Below are 27,259 nucleotides of genomic sequence, written 5' to 3' on the forward strand. Positions count from 1 at the left end.
GAAGTCCACAAAACATTTAGCATGTAACAAACTGTTACATGACCTACAGCATGGTCAAGCAAGGTAATGTTTCCAACATTTTCGGACTACTAAACAACTATTGATTTAGAACCACAGAGAGTTACCGCAAGTCGCAAAGAAAACAGGAGCTGCCTCCACTATTCCATCACCATTTCAACATCATCAAATCACCTATGCTTAGTCTAATACAGTGACAACTAAAATATACCCAAAACTATTTATTCCAATCAACGTAAGCTAAATATGATGTGGCTATCCATGGTACTGATTTCAGTTTGTGTTTGGTGTGTGTGTGTGTGTGTGCAAGTAGAAAAACCATGTTGACTCACCCTACTTGTAGAGAATCACCAATACCATCCTCCTCTTTCATGTTGCCTAAACGGTCTATGACTCTGTCATACAGTACACGCTTTTAGTTTTTGTTGTCCTAGGCTATCTGGCTAAAATACTTGCCCGCTAGCCTAACTTCCTTTCATGCGCAACGATGCACCAGGCCAGCTAGTTAACATTAGCATACTACATACATCTAGTTACATATTGAACTTCCATTCTCTCAGGCCACGGGCACAATGTATTAATTTATGCTTGGATCAGAATCACCATTATAATCATTGGCCAGTACAGAGAAGTAAAACCACAAGTCCAAATCCCTACCGCCATCAATGGCTAATTTAGGAAAGGGCCGATTTTAGCTCGCTAGCTAGTCACCGGAGGACAATGACATAGCTTTTTTTATATTAATGATGTTTGGCTTCTGATGTGATGTGATTGGTCTGAAGCCAAATCCAAACTGGCTTCCCTTGACATCTTGGGCTAGGATTTCTGAGACTAAATGTTAGACACAGGAGGAGAAACTTTCAGGTATGGATAACAAGTGTTTTGTGTTTTACAACATTTTAGCTGGCTATGTTTTATTTGTTGCTATGTTGTTCATGATTTTGAATAGCTCTCAACCAGAGTATGTGAGTGGAGTTGAGCTGTCGGAAATCCCGCTCATCAATCATGGAGAGGTGCTTCACATTCTTACCGCTCTGCTAAGAAACCACTCTGCGCTCACAGGAAAAAAAACTGCAGCTCTGAATTTGGTCCATTCATTAAAATCAGAATTTAACTAACACCCATCTATTTTTGTGACTACCTGGACCTACCATTTGGTTTTGAAGTATTGAAACCAAACCATACGATTTGAATGAAAATAAACATGAAAAGGTTAGGTAAGAAGCGCTCATCATTTCAAATAGCTTACATGTCATTAAACAGCATATAAACACTCTAAATAGGTCAGGAGCCAGACAGGGAGCCTAAGAAGGAACAAAAATCAATTATTTAGGCTATATTATTTCAATTATTTCAAGGCTTTAGCCTATAAAAAAATACATTGTGAAGCATTTGCGAGCATGACACTAGACTGGTAGGGACATAAAACGCTCAGCATTTAAACAACATTTTGTTGTATTAAATCATTATAGTCTATACATTGAGCATATAGGCTGTCTTACTTAGAATTAAATACAAATTAAATGAACAATGCCTTATTAGGCTTTGTCTACAGTGCCTTTGAATTCATTTTGAGAAATGTTTGGCCTTACTTTTGATATTACTCTAATAAAGTTTAGAAACATTTGTCAAGGTTTAGTATGGTGTGGCTATTATTAACCTTTAGCTACTGCAGGCCTATGATATGAAGGCCGTGTGCCCCGGTGCTCCAACTGACTCTGACAGTTGAACTTGAGGTGAGGAAGAATGTTTCAGGCCTACCAGAGTTACTCCTATAATCTAACAATATAATGCTTATCTTTGTACAAAATATTCGTATAGAAAATTAACGAATTAGCCTCCTTCTGTATGCCTATATCTGTATAGCAGATGCAGTAGCCATCTGACATAAAGAAATGCATGTCGGTGTCATAGCATGCTGCCGGCATATCTCTATTTCTCTCTGGGGCTAGGCCTAAGCTTCTCTTCCTTTATTTATATACTGTATATTTTAAAATATTCATATCATACAGTGGCCTATGCATGCAATGCCCTAATGCATTTAGTGCTCAAATCTCTGACAGCTGAACCGTGAGGTGGACAATTATTGTTTTATGAAAGTAAAAACCAATAAAAAAATAGGCTATAAAGTTTTGTATATGCTACACATTGAAACACAAGGAATAGTGTTTTTGTAATTTGTTAAAGGCTGTTTTTAAGGACATGGACATGTAAATGTTGCTCATTTGGCCAATATCCCTCTTTTATTGATGGCGCTGGCTGCAGTTTGGATCTGAAGGCATATGGATGTCTGGTAAATTTCTCAAATGTCCGGTAAATTAAAATCTTCCTGGTCATGTTGTCCGGCGCCAAATATTCCTAACAGAAACTCTGAAATGCGCTTATTGTTTTTATGCAGATTTTAGAATTTTCGCATGAGAATCTGTCCCCAATTGGATGGAGACCTAGCTATAGACACCATAAAGACTTGCAAGTGCAGTAGTTCAGTGTCACTTTGATTATGCCTGCACATCATGGTTCACCAGCAGCCCCAAATATCTAAAGAATAAGCTACAGACCAGCCAAACAAGCTTGCAAGAATTGTACTTAAACTTCCCCTTCATACTCATCTTGAGGTCAAGCATTTTTTAGTCTGGTTTGTGTCAAGAACTGCAACGCTGCTGGGTTTTTCATGCTCAACAGTTACCCATAAAGGTGAAATAAATAAAAATAAATAAAAATGTGTATCAAGAATGGTCCACCACCCAAAGGACAGCTAGCTAACTTGATACAACCGTGGGACGCATTGGAGTCAACATGGGCCAGAATCCCTGTGGAATGCTTTCGACACCTTGTAGAGTCCATGCCCCGACGTTTTTTACACTCAAAGTCGCTTAGGTCACTCGTTTTGACCATTCTAATGTTCAATCGAACAGTAACTGAATCCCTCGATGCCTGTCTGCCTGCTTTATATAGCAAGCAACGGCCCCCTTTTTTTTTTTTTTTTTTTTTGTGGATTTATTTAATTTTAACTTCCCTGTAGTGTAATTTTCTTTTGTTTAGTGATTTGTTTCACCCCTGTCCAGGATCTGTAATAGATTATGGAAGTATAGCATATGGTTCCGCAGCCCGGACCTCACTGGAAAGGCTAGATGTCATAAAGGGGCAAGGACTCAGAATATGTAGTGGGGCATTTCGGACGTCCCCAGTGGCTGCATTACAGGTGGAGATGGGGGATATGCTGTTGCAGATTAGGAGACAGCAGCTGGCAATGAATTATTGGGTCAACCTATAAGGACATGGGGTGTCTCATCCTACGAAAGGGATTTTACAGGCATGCTGGGAACATGAGCGAAGACCGAACACGAGCTTTGGGTGGGTGGCTAATACCCAGGCGAAGGAGATGGGACTGTATGGAAGGGAGTTTATTCCAACGGTAGTTATTCCTGTAAATCCACCATGGCTACTCCCGCCTCCAGTAGTTGATCTAGAAGTGTTGGAGAGACTACAGAAAGATAGGGAGGGGGTTGATCCAGCTGATTTCTTTAAGAGAGTTCTGGAAACTGTGTATCAGGATTTTGTGGCCATTTACACAGATGGTTCAAAAGATCCAAGGACAGGACGTACTGGGTCAGCATTTGTAGTGCAGGAGTGTGGGGTGGAAGTCAGGAAACGTATTACAGATCATCTGGCTGTATATACGGCGGAGCTGATGGCCATACTGTCGGCCTTTCAGTGGGTGGAGGAAGTTAAGCCAGATAGAATAGTTATTTGCTCTGACTCAAGTGCAGTGTTAATGAGTCTCCAGTCCTTTAGCTCACGTGGCAGACAAGACCTGCTTTATGAGGTGCTACAAACCCATGGCAGGATTAAACAGATGGGTATTCAGATAAGATTTACTTGGGTTCCAGCCCATGTGGGGTTGGAGGGGAACGAGGCTGTAGATGAACAGGCTAAACAAGCACTTAGTAGTGGGGATGTTGATGTTGAAGTGTCAATGAGCAAGGCAGAGGCAAAAATACTGATATATACAGTGATGGTTAAGAGATGGCAGGAGCAGTGGAATATAAATGATAAGGGAAGGCATTTATTTCAAGTACAGAGGAAAGTTGGGGAGGGGAGGATGGCAGGAAGGGACAGAAGAGAGGAGGCTATTTTTACAAGATTAAGGGTGGAACACAGCCAGTTGAATAAGACGTTAAACGTGATAGGAAAGCATCCATCAGGAAAGTGTGATTATTGTCAGGAAATAGAGACTGTGGAGCATGTATTGCTACAGTGTGGGCAGTATCAGAGGGAAAGAGAAGGATGAGATTTAGTATGATGGAGAAGGGGATACAGGAAATTAGTTTAAAGAGTATATTGAGCAGAACGTCATTAGATATAATCTCAAATATTTAGTTATCTTTTTTAATAGAAACGGGGTTGGCCGGTAGGATTTAGTTTCTCCCTGTCTCTGGCTCACATTCCAGTACGGTAGGTGACGGTAATGTACCATAATGTTGGATGCCAACCGCCGATAAACCCCACTGAAGAAGACCCCTGTCCAGTTGGTGGCAAAAATACACCTTTTGCGTACAGTTCGACAATAAACCCAAAGAAGAAGAAGAAGAAGCAAAACAGCGTCTTGTCCGCCGGAAATTCACACGAAGAATAGGTTTTCAAAAACATTGCGGGCCCCAGGAGTGACCAATATTTCGAGAGTGACAACGACCATACCTACTGCAAAATCCAAGAAACTAAGACACGAAGGGAGACATATGCCTCCCGCATTGAACGCCTGCAAACCGCGAATGATGAAGATTCTTGTGTACAGAAACATTTTTGTTAGTACTAGACAGCTGGCATACTAGTTAGCTAACAGTCAGTCGAATAGGGTATCATAACAGCTCGGTACCGTCTTGTTTACACTTACAAATAACTAAGTGTACTGTCACTGTTCAACAGTGAAAGTCCTTCTTTATTTTTGTGCGTACTACAGACAATTAGCATGCTAGTAGCTAACAGTCAGTCAAATAGGGTTATAACAGCTTGCCTTTGTTTATACAGTGGGGAGAACAAGTATTTGATACACTGCCGATTTTGCAGGTTTTCCTTCTTACAAAGCATGTAGAGGTCTGTAATTTTTATCATAGGTACACTTCAACTGTGAGAGACGGAATCTAAAACAAAAATCCAGAAAATCACATTGTATGATTTTTAAGTAATTAATTTGCATTTTATTGCATGACATAAGTATTTGATACATCAGAAAAGCAGAACTTAATATTTGGTACAGAAACCTTTGTTTGAAATTACAGAGATCATACGTTTCCTGTAGGTCTTGACCAGGATTGCACACACTGCAGCAGGGATTTTGGCCCACTCCTCCATACAGACCTTCTCCAGATCCTTCAGGTTTCGGGGCTGTTGCTGGGCAAGACGGACTTTCAGCTCCCTCCAAAGATGTTCTATTGGGTTCAGGTCTGGAGACTGGCTAGGCCACTCCAGGACCTTGAGATGCTTCTTACGGAGCCACTCCTTAGTTGCCCTGGCTGTGTGTTTCGGGTCGTTGTCATGCTGGAAGACCCAGCCACGACCCATCTTCAATGCTCTTACTGAGGGAAGGAGGTTGTTGGCCAAGATCTCGCGATACATGGCCCCATCCATCCTCCCCTCAATACGGTGCAGTCGTCCTGTCCCCTTTGCAGAAAAGCATCCACAAAGAATGATGTTTCCACCTCCATACTTCACGGTTGGGATGGTGTTCTTGGGGTTGTACTCATCCTTCTTCTTCCTCCAAACACGGCGAGTGGAGTTTAGACCAAAAAGCTATATTTTTGTCTCATCAGACCACATGACCTTCTCCCATTCCTCCTCTGGATCATCCAGATGGTCATTGGCAAACTTCAGACGGGCCTGGACATGCGCTGGCTTGAGCAGGGGGACCTTGCGTGCGCTGCAGGATTTTAATCCGTAGTGTGTTACTAATGGTTTTCTTTGAGACTGTGGTCCCAGCTCTCTTCAGGTCATTGACCAGGTCCTGCCGTGTAGTTCTGGGCTGATCCCTCACCTTCCTCATGATCATTGATGCCCCACGAGGTGAGATCTTGCATGGAGCCCCAGACCGAGGGTGATTGACCGTCATCTTGAACTTCTTCCATTTTCTAATAATTGCGCCAACAGTTGTTGCCTTCTCACCAAGCTGCTTGCCTATTGTCCTGTAGCCCATCCCAGCCTTGTGCAGGTCTACAATTTTATCCCTGATGTCCTTACACAGCTCTCTGGTCTTGGCCATTGTGGAGAGGTTGGAGTCTGTTTGATTGAGTGTGTGGACAGGTGTCTTTTATACAGGTAATGAGTTCAAACAGGTGCAGTTAATACAGGTAATGAGTGGAGAACAGGAGGGCTTCTTAAAGAAAAACTAACAGGTCTGTGAGATCCGGAATTCTTACTGGTTGGTAGGTGATCAAATACTTATGTCATACAATAAAATGCAAATTAATTACTTAAAAATCATACAATGTGATTTTCTGGATTTTTGTTTTAGATTCCGGCTCCCACAGTTGAAGTGTACCTATGATAAAAATTACAGACCTCTACATGCTTTGTAAGTAGGAAAACCTGCAAAATCGGCAGTGTATCAAATACTTGTTCTCCCCACTGTACATACTAATCTAATGACCGTGTCAACAGTGAAAGTTCTGAGCAGGGCTATTATTGAGCTACCTACACACAAAATTTTTTAACGACTACTAAAACAACGAATATATATTAGGGTTGTGCAATGGACCGATATGCACCAGTAAATGGAGGGAAACATTGATAAGAGGTGGATCTTGCTGACTCATGAGCTCCTTCCTAATATGCATCTGGGTAGTGTGTATTATGATAGTTGTACACTGCTCAAAAAAATAAAGGGAACACTAAAATAACACATCCTAGATCTGAATGAATGAAATAATCTTATTAAATACTTTTTTCTTTACATAGTTGAATGTGCTGACAACAAAATCACACAAAAATGATCAATGGAAATCAAATGTATCAACCCATGGAGGTCTGGATTTGGAGTCACCCTCTAAATTAAAGTGGAAAACCACACTACAGGCTGATCCAACTTTGATGTAATGTCCTTAAAACAAGTCAAAATGAGGCTCAGTAGTGTGTGTGGCCTCCACGTGCCTGTATGACCTCCCTACAATGCTCCTCCCAGACCTAGACTAAAGCATCCGCCAACTCCTGGACAGTCTGTGGTGCAACGTGGCGTTGGTGGATGGAGCGAGACATGATGTCCCAGATGTGCTCAATTGGATTCAGGTCTGGGGAACGGGCGGGCCAGTCCATAGCATCAATGCCTTCCTCTTGCAGGAACTGCTGACACACTCCAGCCACATGAGGTCTAGCATTGTCTTGCATTAGGAGGAACCCAGGGCCAACCGCACCAGCATATGGTCTCACAAGGGGTCTGAGGATCTCATCTTGGTACCTAATGGCAGTCAGGCTACCTCTGGCGAGCACATGGAGGGCTGTGCGGCCTCCCAAAGAAATGCCACCCCACACCATGACTGACCCACCGCCAAACCGGTCATGCTGGAGGATATTGCAGGCAGCAGAACGTTCTCCACAGCGTCTCCAGACTCTGTCACGTCTGTCACATGTGCTCAGTGTGAACCTGCTTTCATCTGTGAAGAGCACAGGGCGCCAGTGGCGAATTTGCCAATCTTGGTGTTCTCTGGCAAATGCCAAACGTCCTGCACAGTGTTGGGCTGTAAGCACAACCCCCACCTGTGGACGTCGGGGCCCTCATACCACCCTCATGGAGTCTGTTTCTGACCGTTTGAGCAGACACATGCACATTTGTGGCCTGCTGGAGGTCATTTTGCAGGGCTCTGGCAGTGCTCCTCCTGCTCCTCCTTGCACAAAGGCAGAGGTAGTAGTCCTGCTGCTGGGTTGTTGCCCTCCTACGGCCTCCTCCACGTCTCCTGATGTACTGGCCTGTCTCCTGGTAGCGCCTCCATGCTCTGGACACTACGCTGACAGACACAGCAAACCTTCTTGCCACAGCTCGCATTGATGTGCCATCCTGGATGAGCTGCACTACCTGAGCCACTTGTGTGGGTTGTAGACTCCGTCTCATGCTACCACTAGAGTGAAAGCACCGCCAGCATTCAAAAGTGACCAAAACATCAGCCAGGAAGCATAGGAACTGAGAAGTGGTCTGTGGTCACCACCTGCAAAACCAGTCCTTTATTGGGGGTGTCTTGCTAATTGCCTATAATCTCCACCTGTTGTCTATTCCATTTGCACAACAGCATGTGAAATCTATTGTCAATCAGTGTTGCTTCCTAAGTGGACAGTTTGATTTCATAGAAGTGTGATTGACTTGGAGTTACATTGTGTTGTTTAAGTGTTCCCTTTATTTTTTGGAGCAGTGTATATCCTTCCATATTATGGAGTTCACAGGTGGAGTTTGGGCCCACCATTCCTCAATATTTAAATCCCTTTCCTGATACATTACCTGATGGCTTAGCAGTTGCCTTGCAACCCCTTGCAGCTAGCTTCCCAATGATGTTTAGGTATCTGCCTTTAGCTCTATCAGTAATACATACCCTAGTACATAAACAATAAAGTACATATGGGTGACTAATTGCAAATTCTGGTTATTTGTCAGATGGCAGAGATGGTTGCGTCCATGAGGGAAGTTTTTGTATGTTAAATGTTCTAGCAATCTTAGTGTTTATGGACATTCAAAGTATAGTAGTGGTTATTCTGACTGCCAGATTTTTTTGGCTGTGGTCATTCACATCTTGCATCTATGATTATATGCTATTAATGCACTTCAGATGTCTTGGAACCATTTACCCTTTTCACAATCGTGGGAATTGGCCTATATGGATAGGGCTAAATTGAAATGTTTCTTACAGAAAAAATATGAAAAGCATGGAAGCAATTGAAAGGGAAGTTTTGAGATTATGGGAAAATTATTAGACCAAAGTTGAAGACACAACAGTTCACCTAACACAGGACTGAATCCAAACATTACACTGTTTCTTTTATGTGCATTTTACATTTACTGTACTTTTTGCCCATTTGTTGGTAACAAAATCTAAAAATACTCTGGATACATTCAGTAACATGATACGAATATTCCTGGAAAATGTGAGGTAAGTGCAACATAAGACAAACAAAATTGTCTCCAAGTGGCCACACACCTTGGGCTCCCGAGTGGCGCAGCAGTCTAAGGCACTGCATCTCAGTGCTTGATGCGTCACTACAGACCCCCTGGTTCGATTCCAGGCTGTATCACAACCGGCCGTGATTGGGAATCCCATAGGGCGGCGCACAGTTGGCCCAGCGTCGTCCGGTGTAGGCCGTAATTGTAATTAAGAATTTGTTCTTAACTGACTTGCCTAGTTAAATAAAGGTTCAATCAAAATAAACAGTTCCTAAGTAATTTCGATGCACTTTTATGACTCAAAGAAGAGTCTTCAACTATAAGGTGCTTTTTTGAGCTCGCCTAGCTGTGTCATTGAGGAACGAGAGCAAGCAGACTTGTAGTTGTGTTTGGAACACTGCATCCTCTCCATCACACAATTGCTACTGTTGTTTACGCAATCCATAAATGGCCCATTATAAATAGCAATCTGGGTCAGGTGGGCATCATTTGAAAGTTTGTTCTATTGCCAACATGACTAGCTAAGTTATGAAATACGATCTTACAGTGTTAGGCTTTCACAGGGCAATTCAGAGAAACGGATTGTAATTTTGGTGCGCATAAAAAGGACTCATGCGTGCATTCAGATTTGTGTTCTGCTGCTAATTTTCTTCACAATAGACAAACATAGGCTCATTCTGTTCAGAACAACCCAGAGTATGACACCATGTCACCTTGGAACTGTACATCAAACATAGTGATCATAAACATTAACACTGTATATGACATGAGTTGTATTATATGGGTACTAGTGTAAAGGGGGTACTCATCTGTATGTCACTCCCATTCTGAACCAGAACATAAGACTATGAATAAAGCCAGCCCCTGTTGAGCCTCAGATATGTATGTTGTTCATTCCAAGTCCCAGAAGTGCAGAACATATTCCATTGTTGTCACAATCAAGCTACATCTACTACAGCTGGACTGCTATTAATTCACACAAGTCAGTCACTCATGAAACAAAATAGAATAGCTTTATCAGGCCTTGAACAAAAGTAGTATTTAAATTGAAAACTGAAGAAACCAGACCCATATTAACAGATTAAACAACTCTGTGGGTACACATACTGTATGCACCATGCATATGAAGAAACATAGAAAGCTGAAGAGACTGTTTCCTTTGACCATCTTAACATACTATCTAAAAGTGTCCTTTAGTTAGTAAAATGCATAATTTTTGGCTTATTTTTGCCTCCCTTCCACCATGAGATGATATCTGTCTAATGCATTAATTATATGTAACAAGCAGGAAAAATGAGGAAGGACAGCTCATCAACAAATTTGAGTCAAGGTGCAGGCCAAAAAAATACTTGCATATTCCTGGGTAGAGGTATGACTCTTATGTGACTCCTCATTCATGATATATTTGTGAGCTTGGGCAACATATGTAAGAAATAGAACATCTCCAACTAAGGGAACATGCAGTCTTGCCATAGACAGTCATCAAACGGAACTCTACACACCTCCATTCCTCTCTGTCTAGAACACCACATCGCATCAATGTGTTCCCATAATGGCCATTTGCCCCATTACTCAATAGTAGTATGGATGTTTCTCCTTCAATCAAAGCTGGTCATCTGAATCTACTACGTCTGGGAAACTCGTCAAGTTTTCCTGCTTCTTTTGAGTTTTGAGCTGCATCTCAGTCCCACGGGTGCATCTTCATCTCTTTCCACCACTATCCCATCTGGGGAAGCAGTCAGGAAGGGAGATCTTGTGTGCACCACTAGGCCGGAGTTCTTCACCTTGTAATGTGGGCTAATGGCTTTGTAGGCGTCCTGCTCATGCTCTTTACTAAACTCTGTGTGTATGGTTGTGAACTGGATTTGTTAGGTTGTCAGCTAACTTTGTGTGCTTCGTTTTCCTCCTGATCACAGCGAAGAAGTTTGAAGCCGTTATCCGTTTCATCCGCTCCTCGTGCCACATCATGGTGCTTGACCCCTGGTCTCTCTCTATAGGTCCCTCACTCTTCCATCACTAACAATAACATTTTGAAGGTAGTAGGCTTTCTGCTCTACAGGGATGTCACTCACATCGAACTCCTCGTCAGCAGATAGTGCAACCGTGCCCCCTTGACTGTCATTGTCTCCCTCAGTGGTAAGGACATCTTGGAGTGGAGTATCATATCCTTTTAATGGGAGGGACCAGGCTCATCCAGGACATTCACAGGCTGGAATGCATTGTCAGTAAGGGTCTCTGCCAGCAGAAGGCCTGTTTTTGTTGCCTCTAACCTTGCCACAATGTCTGATGCGGTAAGGTTAAGGTGTGTGGGGGATAAGGCACAGTAACCCATTTTTATTTTATTTAGCTGTTTTGCCCCATCAGTGTTTATGTCTCTATCCCTGTCATGTCTCTGAAATAAAATGTCGCTCAGCTTTGTTGCCTCCTTGGACACTTTAGTTGGCCTGTGCCATGTCTGAAGTCTGTCTGTACCTGTGTCCTCAGGAGGGAGGTTCTTTTGTGACAGGTTCTGGTGGTCAACCAGGTTGTACATTACACCTGCCATGTGGTTGCAGTGCCCCTCTACACCTACCACACAGATGTGCATAGCAGCAAGGAGGAGAGAGCCACCCAGGCAACATGAGGCAATTATCTTGTTTTCATTGATGGAAACACCTCTGTCTTGACAAACACTACATTAGACTATCCTCCAGTTGTAGTGTTGACAAGCATCCTTTTCACATTTCCAGCTTTGAAAAACGTGTATCCTTTTGCCTTACTAGCTCAGGTTAGCTGCTCTACGGTACCAGTTATGTTTACATAGATACAGTATGTCCACGTCTTCGGCGCCCGGGGAACAGTGGGTTAACTGCCTTGCTCAGGGGCAGAACGACAGATTTTTACCTTGTCAGCTCGGGGATTCGATCCCCAACATTTCGGTTACTGGCCCAACATTGATTAAGGCAGCCCTCCGCACTTCTCTGATTCAGAGGGGTTGGGTTAAATGCCCCCTGGTCTCATTTCAGTTGAATGCATTCAGTTGTACAACTGACTAGGTATCCCCCTTTAACTTTTCCACGAGAGATGACAGCAAAGATTACAACCTCTGCTCTGGTGGTGACGTGGACGTAGAACCGCTTGTAGCCAGGATACAATGGCCTGGCGTGCTTCAATTAGAAAAATCCGACTTTCGTAAACACTTCTGATTAAGTGATTCAGTTGTTCATCAGTAGATCTGAAAATAATATCACTTAGTAACCAATGCCTTTGATATTAGATCATATTGGTCAACCTTTGAAAGCCGAAGTAATGTTAGCGTCCTCGTAAACAAATGCGGCGGAAGTTGTTACCCGCGGTGCGTTTAGTTCGATTGAACCAAATATTTTTATAACTAAACTAATCTCATTGTTCTATCTGATTGAACTTTTGCTACGTTGCGGAACGGTTTGTGCTGAACTACACGTTTCCCCAAAACGTTATTGTACGGAGGAACCAGACTTGATAACCGCACACTCGGTATTATTATCAGGTGTATCTTGACTGATTTGCGTTATACCTTGTTTAAATTTGTATAACCAAGGATATGTTTATTTTCTTACCTTTTAATCAAGTCTTAATAATTAAGATATTTCTTATTATTTCACTAGAGTCGCCTTAGCCGATTTTGGTTGTTCCAAATTTGAATCTGTCATTTTTCTACATTGCGTGAATATTTTATTTTGTAAAACGGTATTTTTTTTTAAACATGTTGAAACTGAAACCATTAAAGCTTGAATCTTTAGTTGAAACAATAACAACGTTTTCACCCGACCTCAGTTTTTGGTAAGAAGCTGAAGGATGGGCCTGGAGAAATTTAACCACTCTCAAATTCATAGACAGAGCTGTGGATGCAAGGAATGACCATCCATGATATCAACATTATAGTTTTAACCATGTTTTGAGTCTATACAGTGTTTGTTTACATTTACATTGTTTACAAACATTGGAGTAAAATAAGCTTATTATTTGGGTCCGATGGGGTACGAGAGTTGAACTAAGCTTATGAGGCATTTATAAGTCATATTCTTCAAGAATCAATGGGTATATATAATTCCAAAAGTCCAAAAATTGATGTAACAATTTATTGTCCTGTTAGAAATTACTTTGTTGATTTGTTTACAGTTGAGCTATACCTATCATCTAGGCATTTCAAAGCTTGTTTCCTATACAGACTAGTAAACCACATTCAGTTTCTAGTAGAGGGCTGTAAAATAAAAGTCTACCCCAAATCCTATCTATCACTATTTTATTACAATGAGGGGATTCTATTAAACTGGCCCGGGGTGCACCGAGCTATGGCCCGTCACGTGACCGGGCGAAACCTGTGAGGGAGGCGTACCCTGCTCAAATCGGACCGCAATCTGCGCTGCTCTGTTATATTGTCAAAGCAGCATGATCCGTCGTTCAGAAACATTCATCGCTTTTTCATAAAATAAATGTTTGAATTTTCTATCTCGTTTTCATTGGAAAGGCAGATAAAGCTCAAAAGTAATCACTTTTGCGTAGTCAAAGTCGCGTCAATTCAAATCTGGCATTAGGAACAAAAGAGGTCAACACGACTTCTAAGATATACTAGTTATTTTAATTAATGCAAAAGCCTTCAATGGTAAATATGATGTTTCGTATATACGGGCTCTCTGAGATACCTCGCAGGGCACCCCAGAGAACTAACCCATTGTTCTGGGTTCTTGCTCAAATACTCTCACAGAGGGAGTTTCCCACCTCTCTGCTGGCCAATTAGAGTAGAGACTTGAGCGTGGTTTAGACTTACTCAGTCAATCCGTTGATGCATCTCTGTTACCAGGCATATGTCCATATCATAACAACCTGTCATAGTGAGAAGAGCCAGCTCCCTTAGACACCATTCCTACGTCCAAGGAAGGTTCACAGATCACAAAGAACCAGTATAGTCTAGCATTTGGAGACACAAATCCTTATCTCCCTTTACCCCCTAAAACAGCTCTTCACATTAATCACAGCTTGCCAGGTGTCACAACCTACATTAGCCCAGTCAAGAATGCATTCTTTCTAAGTTAGTCATCCCATCAATCCAATTATTTAGAAAATAGAACCCAACACGTGTGAAAAAACAGAATCCTACTCATTACGCCACGTGCTCATACTTCACATTGTTTTGAGATTACTTCGCCATGGGCTTTGAACAAGGCACCTGGCTCACGCCCAGGAGTCAGCCTGGTTCCAAAACTAATGCAATCAACTTTCACCCGGTGCAAAACACACCTACTCAGGAGCCCGGGCGAGATTAAACTAACCCCCTCATTGTTGCTAAGTCTAACACTTTTCCTAACCTGCCTAAACATCTGAAGCCATAAAATGCTTTGAAAGGCTGGTCATGGCTCACATCAACACCATCATCCCAGAAACCCTGGACCCACTCCAATTCGCATATCTGCCCCAACAGATTCACAGATGATGCAATCTCTATTGCACTCCACACTGCCCTTTCCCACCTGGACAAAAGGAACACTGATGTGAGAATGCTGTTAATTGATTACATCTTAGCGTTCAACACCATCGTGCCCTCCAAACTCCTCACTAAGCTAAGGACCCTCGGACGGGCCGCCCCCAGGTGGTGAGGGTAGGCAACAACACATCCGCCACACTGACCCTCTGGGTTGCAAGCTTAGTCCAAAATCATTTTAGACCCAAGTCACCCCCTGTACCTGGACTTTGAATTACTCCCCTCTGGGCGTAGGTATAGGGCACCCCTCAGCAGGAAAAATAGAACGAGACAATCATTTGTGCCAGGTGTGATATCCCTCTTAAATAGCTCGGGCAAATGTTCCCATTGACCCCGTAAGGCCAGCAGGCTAGTCTTTGTTTTAAATGTTTTTTTTTTTTTTAATGTTTTATTTCTTATTTCTTACTTTTATTGGTGCGTGACTGTTATTGAAAGTTGTATTGTCAATCTTGTTTTGTATTTAACGCCACTTTAAATGTGTACATGACACTGCAACAAAATTTCCCCATGGGGACAATAAAGTAAGTAAGTAAGTAAGTAAGTAGTCCCCTCTTGTACTCCCTGTTCACCCACGACTGCGTGGTCATTATTAAGTTTGCCGACGACACGACGGTGGTAGGCCTGATCACAGACGATGATGAGACAGCCTATAGGGAGGAGGTCAGAACCTGGCAGTGTGGTGCCAGGACAACAACCTCTCCCTCATCGTCAGCAAGACAAAGGAGCTGATCGTGGACTACAGGAAAAGGAGGGCCGAGCACGCCCCCATTTACATCAATGAGGCTGTAGTGGAGTGGGTCGAGAGCTTCAAGTTCCTTGGTGTCCACATCACTAAGGACCTATCATGGTCCAAACACACCAAGACAGTTGTGAAGAGGGCATGCCAATGCCTATTCCCCCTCAGGAGGCTGTAAAGATTTGGCATGGGACCTCAGATCCTATAAAAGTTCTACAACTGCACCATCGAGAGCATCCTGAACGGTTGCATTTTCTTACTTACTTAAAAACTTCATTGTTGGTTAAGGGCTCATAAGTAAGCATTTCACGGTAAGGTCTGCACCTGGTGTATGGCGGCAGGTGTAGGGCGGCAGGTAGCTTAGTGGGTAAGAGCGTTGTGCCAGTAACCGAAAGGTTGCTGGTTCTAATCCCCGAGCCGACTAGGTGAAAAATCTGTCGATGTGCCCTTGAGCAAGGCACTTAACCCTAATTGCTCCTGTAAGTCGCTCTGGATAAGAGCGTCTGCTAAATGACTAAAATGTAATGTAAATGTGTATTCAGCGCATGTGACAAAAAAATAATAAAATGCTGCGTTAGTTCTCCTAACCTGCTACATTAATTATCCTAATCCGCTACCTTAGTTCTACTAACCTGCTACATTAATTCACCTAACCTGCTACGTTAGTTTCCCTAACCCGCTACGTTAATTATCCTAACTTGCTATGTAGGCTAAACAAACCATCTGCGCCAACAAATTATCATAACGTTGGGCTGCCTCCCGGGTGTGAGCCAGGTGCCCCTTTCAAAGCCCCAGCGAAGTTGGCTCAAAACAAAAGTGACATTATTAAGCAGGTGGATTAATGAGTAGGATTCTGTTTTGACATGCAAAAGTGATTTGCTTTCGATAAAAACGTTTTATCTGCCTTCCCAATGAAAATATTGTAAGGAAACTGGATGTTGTATGCACCATGCTGTAGACAACATGACCGATCGCAGTAGATTACTGTTCGATTTGAAAATGAGCTCCTCCCTCACCGCTTTTGCCCGTTCACGATCGGTGCCCCGTGGCTCAGCATAATCGAATTTGCCCATTGGTGTCTCCCTAACGCAGTGAATATGGCCGATGCGGAAGGGGAGTCGCTGGAGTCGTGGCTCAGTGAGTTGCATGCTTGGAAATTCAATTATATGTACTTCTTTATGCATCGTTTTAATATTCAACAATTTGGCAATTAACTTCTACATCACCAGTTAGAATGTACATTTTATACAAATGGCGACAATGTCTATGTTCATTTATTTGTGTTTTGAGTCAATGTTTGGGTCATGAGAGGTGGCTTGCAATGTTAGCTAACGTTAGCTAGCTAGCTAGCTGTCAAACTGTTTTGACAACAGTTCATGTTCAAAATGCCCATTAACTTCGACCCTTTATGGACACTTGTTAGGTAGCTAGCTAGCTATTTCTTACTAGTTGTCAAGATTTTTGGAGTTGGCTAGCTAGCTTAGCAACTACTGGAACGTTAGTTGTTTACAAATTCACCACCAGCTGGCTACACAACTCTATGACTAGCTAGCTGCCAACCTAGCTACCTAATTTTACTGCAAGGGCTGCCTGCATTCGACTAGATCTTGCAGTGCTTGCGTCAAGACAAATGTGCTGTAACTTACATGACATGTTTGGCTTTTATCACATTCAGATGTCAGCCATCAGCAGTTTTTCTAAAGAAGGCTATGAAAACTCAGTCAGGGATAGATATTCATGTGATTTTTCTCCCCCCTTGCAGACAAAGCCACCAACCCATCCAACAGGCAGGAGGACTGGGAGTACATTATAGGATTCTGTGACCAAATCAATAAGGAATTGGAAGGGTATGGATGCTTTTTCTTTGCTCTTCAAGTAACGTTACAGCATGTCCATTGGATCATATTTCAGAAGCTGAACTCATTTCTGCAGTGTTATGGTAGTAATCTCATTGTAACCGTTAGGGTTTTCTGAAGTTGTAATGGTTTTAACATTTTACTGTTGTCACCATTGTCAACTGCATAACCTCAAATTAGGCTAATTTGGAACTGTCGAATCCTTGAATTGTTTGAGATTTGTTCTGATATGATAGGATTTCCATTTTAACTTAAGCCCACAGATTGCTGTGAGATTGTTAGCCCATAAAATCCAGTCCCCACAAGAATGGGAGGCAATACAGGCTTTGATGGTGCGTAACATCCCACTCTTACATTGAGTATTTATCATTTATCACTAGGCCTATAATTCTAGGAGCTTTAACACTGACCACTCACTGCAGGTTTTAGAGGCTTGCATGAAGAACTGCGGGAAAAGGTTTCATAACGAAGTTGGGAAATTTAGGTTTCTAAATGAACTCATCAAAGTGGTGTCACCTAAAGTAAGTAGATGATATCAACTGTTTTGTATTGGTTCTTAGTCCCATAGTTCTATATGATAGTGTAATTTGTGGCTTTGTTAAAATGGAATCCATCCAACTGAACCCTGTTCCAGTATCTAGGTGACAGAGTGTCGGAGGTAGTGAAGAAGAGAGTGGTAGATATGCTCTTCAGCTGGACGCTCTCTTTACCCAATGAGGCCAAGATCAGTGACGCTTATCAAATGCTGAAGAAACAAGGTAGGATTTCAACATTGAAAATGACCCTATTTCAGTTTTTCATTGGTTTTTAGCCTATACTGTAAAGTCGCCATGGCACTTCTAACTGTTGCCTTTTTTCAGGTATTGTCACAGTTGACCCTGAGGTTCCTCTGGATAAGACACTGATGCCGTCGCCGCCCTCCCGGCCCAAGAACCCTGTGTTTGAGAACGAGGAGAAGAGCAAGGTGAGATGCTTCCGTCTTATGATGTTTGATTGAAGATCTTTGTATACGGATGCTAGAAATGGACTTTGTGAAGAACGTGTTATTTGTGCCATCTTAAAAAAATATATGTTTCTGTCTTTGGGATACAAATAGCATAGGCTAGATAGATTATGGCTACGTCATTACAATAACAATTACAATATAAAAACCACCTGACTATCCCATCCTCTTTCTCATTGGTCGTGGCATGTTTGCTTTGCTGAGCTTCAAGTTGATCTATGATCAAAGATGTTTTCTCAAACCCTGGGATCTTTCACAGGCCTTGGCTGCTGTGACTGGACCATACTGTGGGAAACAGACTAGAGTACTAGAGACACTGACTGATTATTCTCCCCTCTCTCTCTTTCGCTCTCTCTCTCTCTCTCTCTCTCTGTAGCGACTGGCCGAGCTTCTGAAGAGCAAAAAGCCTGAGGATCTACAGGAGGCCAACCGCCTCATCAAAAACATGGTCAAAGAGGTTAGCCTACATGCATTATCATACAGATATGCATCCCGTGACGTAGGCAGCAGTTGTGTAAATAAACAGAGCTGCTACACAAACATCATGATGACGACAAGTGATTGAATCTGTCCCTCTGTCAGTCACTGTGTCCCAGTGGGTTTAAGGCAGGTGTGTGCTGTGTTTCAGGATGAGGTGAGGCTGCAGAGAGCATCGAAACGCAGCGGCACCCTGGAGGAGGTCAACAACAGTGTTAAACTGCTCAACGAGATGCTCAGCCACTTCAGCAGGGACCAATCGACGGATGGAGACAAGGAACTTATCAAAGTTGTTGCACATCTTACATCACTATCACTATTGTAGACTCTTCTAATTTTTTTATTTTTATAGATAGACATATTTTTGTAGACTGACTTTGTGGAAAATAAAAAGATCGCTTACAGCACAATGAAAGTTTTCTTGAAAATCAATATTTTGTACACTTTGGAAGCATATATGAAATGTGTTGTCATCACATAATATTATTATTGGTGTTTTTTTTATTTATTTCAGGAGCTTTACGGTGACTGTGACAAGTTGAGGGGGACTGTGTTCAAGCTGGCCACAGAGACAGAGGACAATGACAGCAGCTTAGGTAACCAACACCCTCTGAGGCCTGCCATCTTATTGGCCAAAATAGTTGAATCCCTCCCATTGGTCATATTGATTGGTTGGATGATCCTTCATTGTGACCTTTGACCTCTCATGACCCCCAGGTGACATATTGCAGGCCAGCGATGACCTGTCTCGTGTCATCAACTCCTATAAGAGGATTGTGGAGGGACAGACTGTCAATGGAGAGATGGAGCCATTTGGACCATCAACTACTACACAATGTAAGAACATGAGTGTTCACAGATTCAACCTTTTATTTTCTGAGGCCCAGGTCTGGGGATTCTTTACAAAAGTGTAAGCCCCCCTTCATCTGAGATCACATTGGTGTCTTATTGTATTTACCATGTTGGACTGTTTCACCCTCATCTTGTGAACTTCCCAAATCATGATAGCAGCAACAAATAAGTGAAACTCAATCTCTCTCCCTCCCTGGCCAGGTACCAAAGACAGCAACCAGTCTGAGATCCTGATAGACCTGGCTGGTCTGGAACTCCTGAGCCCCTCCCCACCAGAGCATCCTCCTCTAGCCCAGCACCCAGACCTCATCCCAGCCGACATGCTGTATGGGTCTGCCCCCCTCCAGGACCTTCAGGTCTTCCCTGCCTTGGAGGACCCCAGCCCCACCAAACCATCTGCCGCACTGTCTCTACTGGACAAAGAGCTCCTCTCTCTAGGTAAAGCACATCCTGTAGTAGCACCTTTATGTCTCTGATTAAAAAGCATTAGTCTTCTGTGGGTCTTTGTGATTAATGTTTTTGACCTTGAATTCACATAGTGGACCTACCTAATCCCCACATATATTGCCAAAGTCTCTCCCTCTTCTGGGAAATCAGGGTTTTCTTGATAGAATAGGAGAATATATTGACTGATATATTGACTATTTGTTTGTTTGTTTCAGGACTTAATGACCCAGTTCCTGCAAAAGATGACAACTTGAATAATCTGTGGACGACATCTTTGCAGGTAAATGGCCATTTTCAAGTGTCCTAACCAGTCAACACTTTCAGAAGCATTTATCTGGTAGAAATATTTATCCTTCCTGGAAATATTGATCTTAACAATATTAGCTTGACACACATTGTTTAATGGTAATTGTCATGGGTTTTTGTTAAACAATTGATGTTAAACCCCTTGTCTTCCAGGCTCCCAACCCAGTTTTGGACCTGTTTGGCAGCGCCCTTCAAGCTACTGTATTCTCTGCAGCTTCTACGACAGACGCCACTTTGGACCTGTTAGGAGCTTCTACAACGGAGCCTGCTTCTAAGACAGCCGCCCCTGTCAGTTACCCACAATCGTCAGCGGCGGCCTCCTTCCCCTACCCCAGTGCTGCTGCCCAGGCAGTCTCCGCCTCCCTGAACCACAGTCTGCAGGACCTGGCCATGTTGGATCTGGGCAGCCCCAAGAGGTGCTCATCTCCACTACTAATCATATGTTCTGTTCCTGTGAAGGCTAGATGCTAGCTAGCATGTAGCACACCATGTAACTGTGGAGGCTAAATGCTAGCTAGCATGTAGCACACCATGGAACTGTGGAGGCTAGATGCTAGCTAGCATGTAGCACACCATGGAACTGTGGAGGCTAGATGCTAGCTAGCATGTAGCACACCATGGAACTGTGGAGGCTAGATGCTAGCTAGCATGTAGCACACCATGTAACTGTGGAGGCTTGAAAGTGGATAACTGAAGTAGCATTTAAATGCCACCAACTATAATAACCAATTGCTTGAATATTTCTTGATCTATTCATTTAGTGTATGCAGTAGGGATGGGCGGTACAGAGTAGTGTTTTAATGTACATCCATCTTTCATCATCTACTATAGCATGCCTGGTGTGATCAACGCTGGCGACCTGTTTGGGATGGGTGAGGCTATGGGTGCCACTGCCTCCCCGAGAATTGGGATCCCTGCCTCCAGATCCAGCCCTCTCCCTCTGGGCATCCTACCATCTGCTGCTGCAGCCCCTACCATGTCCCCTAAGACCCAGGCTGATGACAGCCCCCTTCTCCGCTCCCTGTCCCCCATCCTGATTCTCCCGCTGGGGCAGGCCAGCCCAGCCAAGGTCCCTGAGATCTCCCTAAGTAACGTCCACGTCCCCCTGGAAGCCATCAAGCCAAGTGAGTTCCAGGAAGACCTAGCCTGCCTTCAGGGATTTCTGGGTATTGTAGTCTGGTCAACACAGATGGATCAGTACAGTGGCTGGAAGTGCAGATACTGAGTGTTTTCTTCCTCTCTCTGTCATTCTGTGATGGTTAAGGCAAGGTGTGTCCTGTGACGGCCTATGATAAAGACGGGGTCCGTGTTCTCCTGCACTTTGCCACCGACTGTCCGCCGGGCCGGCCTGACGTGCTGGTGATAGTGGTGTCCATGCTGAACACGGCGCCTCTTCCCGTCAGGAACATAGTCCTACAGGCTGCTGTACCCAAGGTAAGGCTGACTTGGACAGTGGACACTCGCACTGTAACAACCTATTCACTTACACTGTAGTCTATACTTACACTGTAGTATGTACTTACACTGTAGTACAGGGATAATCAACTAGATTCAGCCACGGGCCAATTTTTCTTCTTGAGCTGATGGTCGGAGCCGGAACATAATTACAAATAATTTGTAGACTGCAAATTGACCGCAAGAAGATATAATATTTGACTAAAACATAATATTTTCAAACCTTGCTTACATTTGTATACGATCACATACAGTATACAGTATCTCTCTATTATGTGTGGGAATACTTAGGAACAGATTTCCAAAAACTTGGGGGGCCAATTAAAACCAATGCCGCCAGTTGGGGAACCCTGCTGTAGTTGAGGAACAGAACTCATGACATTTGAAGGCAGTGAAGTTTGCTCAAACTATAATATTGCGATGCAGTGCCTTAGACCACCGAGTGGCGCAGTGGTCTAAGGCACTGCATCGCAGTGCTAGCTGTGCCACTAGAGATCCTGGTTCGAATCCAGGCTCTGTCGTAGCCGGCCGCGACCGGGAGACCCATGGGGTGGCGCACAATTGGCCCACCGTCATCCAGGGTAGGGGAGGGAATGGCCGGCAGGGATGTAGCTCAGTTGGTAGTGGGTTCGATTCCCACGGGGGGCCGTATGAAAAAATAAAAAATAATGTATGCGTCTGCTAAATGACTAAAATGTAAATGTCTTCAAACTGTCACTGATAACTCTTCCCCCCTCCTCCCTGTTCATTCCTTCCCCCGTGCCAGTCGATGAAGGTGAGGCTACAACCGCCCTCGGGAACTGACCTGGCGCCCTTTAACCCCATCTTTCCCCCCGCCGCCATCACTCAAGTCATGCTGCTGGCCAACCCACTCATGGTGAGAGTCCTCCTAGTGTAGTCAATGAGAGTTAGCAATCTGATATTTGCATGAGTTGAAAATGTGGTTATTATGATGTAATAATATTAGCAGATGTGTTATGGTACAGTGAGTGCATAAATGTTTTGTATATGCTAAGGTTCAGGATCCATTATTCCATCCTTTACAGTTGTTACTTGGTCTTTATGATTCCTGTGTGCTAACTCTGTGCCTGTGTGTGTCTCTCTCTCTCTTGCAGGAGAAGGTCCGGATGAGATACAAGCTGACGTTCACACTGGGAGAGCAGCAGTGCACAGAGACTGGGGAGGTGGACCAGTTCCCCCCAGCTGAGATATGGGGGGCTCTATAGCCCCCCTAACCCCAAAATGGTGCCAGAGACAATACAGTAACACATGGTGGGGACAGCTTGAGCTTGAGTCAGTTGACGCTACAAAGACTGTATTTGGGGGAGAATCAATGTATTTGTGAATGTTTCATATACTAGTAAGTTATTAAGCGCTAATACCATTATGCCATTTGTTACATTGTTCTTCTGTTAGGTGTCATGTTGAATTTTTTTCCACTTCAAGCCCAATCTTCTCTGAATGGAATTGTTACAGAATTGCTGCACTTTAGAAATGCCATACAGACTTACAATGTTTGGTTTGAGAGTGGTCATATACACTTGTAAAGTTTATAACTTTCAACGGTCAAGAAGAGCCAGCCTAGCATGTGATAAGAGTGGAAGTTATCACATGATATATCATGCAGTTACACAAGATTACACGGTTACACTGAACTACTGGGAATTGGACAGGGATAATCTCCCTCTTGTCACTGTTAATGGAAAAGAAGCCCTAGACTAGTAGCATACGGTATACATGTATCTCTTTTCCACCTGCCCCCTTTCACTCTATTCCAATACCTCAGTAAAAACTGATGGTGCAGATAACTGACAGTACAGATAGCTAAATGCTGAACACTTGCATAATGTGTTGAGAAGCACTTTGTGAATATATTCAAATTAATTATTAGTATTTTGAAAGCAGAGCACTATTTATCTGGTCAGGTGGGATTTTTCTATTTCTATCTATATATTTATATTAGTGCTATAATGACATGTTTCAGTTATGGGAGGGGGTGGCCTGCCAAGGTGTGTGACTGTGAATCCTTCAGTATTTATTTATTTATTTATTTTTTAGGTGCTTGTCATGAAGGTATTAGTTTCCAGAGATGGTGTTAGCGAAGCAGGCTCTGTCTACTGTTTTGAGATCACAGTTTATTGCTGAATTTTTCCCTGCATACTCGTGACATATAATTTGCAGTCTCACTCGTCAGTACTCTTTGTCCAAGCCTGTAGGACTTGACTTTGAATGGCTTGGTAGCAATGTCATATTAGTTTGTAGAAACCAGGGGCTTATCCAGGAGGGTGAAATATCACAGCACTTTGAGATAGACCTGTATTGAGTAGAACAAAGTTGTTTGAATAGGGAAGCTTGTCAGCTCTATACATTAAATTTCTATCTGCGATGTCCTAAACCTTGCATCCACATTCAAACAGCCCGTGTTGAATGTGCTTTGCCTGCAGTGGGACAATAGGACATGAATCAGTCACTCAAAATAGGGCTTATGGATGTCCCTTGCAATGTACTAGTATGTAACAGGAGTGTCTGACTATCTCTGTCTGTATTCTGTCTGTCTGCATTCTGCAGCCATTTTCTGTTATCAGTACCAGTGTCATGTTACAATGGGAGGAGGACTCTTCCAGACCTAGATATAAATTGTTGCTGTATTTATTGTCCATTTTAGAGATTGACAAATTAATTCATGTGCATTAATGTGTGGTTCTTTAATGAGATTTAACAGAAGTATGTACTGTATATGTATTTTCGAAGAGCTGTTTCACCGCATGAAGAATTAAAGTCTTAATTTTTAAGAATTGCCATATGCTGTATGTGCATATGCCTGGCAGACTGCCCTAACCCCCTTGCGCCTACACTGACTTTGATTACCGGCGATGAAACACCTATAAATAATCAACCCTCTTGGAAAATGTCATTTTACTTTGTATTTTTAAGTTTAGTTACACACCGACAAGCAACACAATGCGCGCACACACTGTGAGTGCTCAGAAATGTATCGTCATGGAAAAAGCGCAGCACAGACTGCTCTCCAAACTGGCGCAGATGGAAGTGCCGCTCCTGCCCAAGCGTCGTGGAGAAAGCGCACAGTTGCTGAAGTGTAGCAGCAATGGCAGACGAAAAACCCAAGGTGAGCAATGAAACGTCTTTTATTCGCAATATTTACAGTGAAAATGTATTCTCGTTATGTTGGTCTGTATGATATTTAGAAAAGGTTTGAGGTTTATAGCAGTTAATTTACTAAACCGGTTGATTTACTAGGAAATATTTCAGAATCGGTCTGGACAGCTAGCCTATCTGCTAGCATGTAGCTAGCTAGTGAATAATATCAGTAAACAGTGCCTTTTTCGATTTATTAATGTTTTGGCAGTCAATATAAGCAGTTTAATTTTCAAATTTAAATGTAATATTCATATTGTTCATATTCATTTTAAAGTGTTTTCTCGTCATGATGCAAGGATGCTACCGAGATGACTAGATGGCTAACGTCGAGGGCCCGTGCCCGAAAAACAGTATGGCAGCTAGCTACATACAGTAGCTAGCATGCTAACATGATCAATTAGCTTGTTGTAAACATTGCATTGTTATGAATCAGAGTATTCTGTGCAGACCATTGCACTTCACATTAAAGTCTCTATCCAAATATCATCATCCATGATTTGAAAGTTTGTTTAGATGTGAATGATAGTTAAGTTACTAGAGAATGTTCCAAATATCCACTCCCTTCTCTAATCATGGAATCTGTTTTATTTGTTTTTAGGAAGGAGTGAAGACCGAGAACAATGACCACATCAACTTGAAGGTTGCAGGACAAGACGGCTCAGTGGTGCAGTTCAAGATCAAAAGGCACACACCTCTCAGCAAACTCATGAAGGCATATTGTGAAAGACAGGTAAGGCACCAGTAGCATCCGTTGTCTGACAAACATGCATGTGTAGCACATGGGGATGTGTGAAATGTACTCCTCAGCCTGAAGTGTCCCCACTTGCGCCAGCGAATAGCTAGCATTTCGCGTGGCGCAGACTGGTAAGACGCTTCAGGAGGGCGGTCATGTGTGTTAACAAGGCAGAGGTCCCAAGTTCCCGCAAGGTATGGGCCGAATCGGGAGGAAGTGGTACTCACTAAGCAAGCAACGTGACGTCCTGTACACATGCACCCAGACGGAGGGCTTTATTACAATGCACAAGTTCCCTTGATTGAAGTATTGTGTATTTTATAGTATTTGCATATTTAAGTGTCTTATGATGCCTTTCCACAGGGCCTGACGATTAGGCAAATACGGTTCCGGTTTGATGGTCAACCCATCAACGAGACGGACACACCAGCACAAGTAAGTTGGCCGATAAGGTTTGTTATTGTTGGTTCCTCATATCATATGGTTGAGTTGACCGTTCATTGGCAAACAGTTTTACCCTGTGCCGGGGGCTGCCTCCAGGACAACATATGCCCCTGGAGGCAGAGGTTCAATCCCCATTCCTCCTCTTACTTTCTCTCCTGTAATCCTCTCATCTGTCTCCCCATTTAACATTGTGATCTGAACCTGTCAATAAAACTTAAAAATACCCCCCCCCAAAAATATATTTTTAAAACCTGTTTTATCCTGCCCATTGAAGCATGTTGACTCTGGTAGAAACATGCTTATAAATGGCTATGATGCTATAACTGATCTTGACTATGACTTTTGTTTTGTCAGTTGGAAATGGAAGATGAAGACACAATTGATGTGTTCCAGCAGCAAACGGGAGGTTTTCTTCACTAGGGGCCTATGTTCCCCACCAACACCCCTACCTCCCCTATCAGCTCACCTCTACGTTCCCTAATAATGTCTTCTTTTCTGAAACTCCGCTTTTGAATTCCAAATTGACCTCTAACTCCTATCCCTAGGCACTTCATGCAGATCTGAAACGATTGGATAGGTTTGACCAATATGGTAATATCTCTGACTTGCTGTATGATGGCCATATTGGATACATCCAATCCTTTCAGGTCCACAGAAGTGCCTAGGGAGTAAGAGTTTGGGGTCGATTTGCGATTCAGCATACCTATTTTTACAACTGTTAATACCATTCACTCTGATATTTTCACAAAATGCACATAACATACTGTTGTATATTATATCATCCTTGCATTTATTCTGTACATAAACATCTGTAAGTAAGGGTTGTGAGTGAGGGTACCCATTTTTGTCAGATCCTGTTTCATGTGCCGAACTAATCCAGCAATCAAAGCCTACAATTCTGGACAATGTCTTTTTTGGAAGGTGAGTGTAAATTCTTTACGTCTAATTCATCAGTTTTGACGATTGCTGGTCAGCAGACTTCAGTTTTTGTTTTCAGAGATGGATTCTTGATCCTTTTTTTTTATACTTATGTTGTAGAGGTTTTGTTTGCGATGCAACTTGTATTGATGTTCTCTAATAAGCCTGCATTTCAATTGACTCGCATCTGTTATTGTTGAAATAAATTGATTCTTTTTT

At 42.9% G+C, this 27,259-nt stretch overlaps 2 protein-coding genes across 2 annotated transcripts; both read left to right on the forward strand.

Annotated features, from left to right (window-relative positions):
- Positions 1-16,456: 16,456 nt before the first annotated feature.
- LOC311113441 (ADP-ribosylation factor-binding protein GGA3-like) lies at positions 16,457-24,621 on the forward strand. The gene is made up of 17 exons (XM_084156654.1): positions 16,457-16,527; positions 17,153-17,237; positions 17,503-17,578; positions 17,669-17,767; positions 17,881-18,004; positions 18,107-18,210; positions 18,626-18,706; positions 18,878-19,015; positions 19,241-19,322; positions 19,444-19,563; positions 19,780-20,016; positions 20,241-20,305; positions 20,485-20,747; positions 21,163-21,455; positions 21,596-21,765; positions 22,553-22,663; positions 22,902-24,621. The coding sequence occupies exons 1-17, from the start codon at positions 16,488-16,490 to the stop codon at positions 23,010-23,012; spliced, it is 2,199 nt and encodes a 732-aa protein (XP_084012780.1). The 5' UTR covers positions 16,457-16,487; the 3' UTR covers positions 23,013-24,621.
- A 181-nt stretch (positions 24,622-24,802) lies between these two features.
- Positions 24,803-27,259, forward strand: LOC311113474 (small ubiquitin-related modifier 2-like). Its single transcript, XM_084156698.1, has 4 exons — positions 24,803-24,913; positions 25,544-25,675; positions 26,042-26,113; positions 26,477-27,259. Exons 1-4 carry the CDS (start codon positions 24,893-24,895, stop codon positions 26,540-26,542), a joined length of 291 nt encoding a protein of 96 aa, XP_084012824.1. The 5' UTR covers positions 24,803-24,892; the 3' UTR covers positions 26,543-27,259.

Source organism: Coregonus lavaretus, assembly GCF_964263955.1.
Source record: "Coregonus lavaretus genome assembly, chromosome: 40".
NCBI lineage: Eukaryota > Metazoa > Chordata > Actinopteri > Salmoniformes > Salmonidae > Coregonus > Coregonus lavaretus.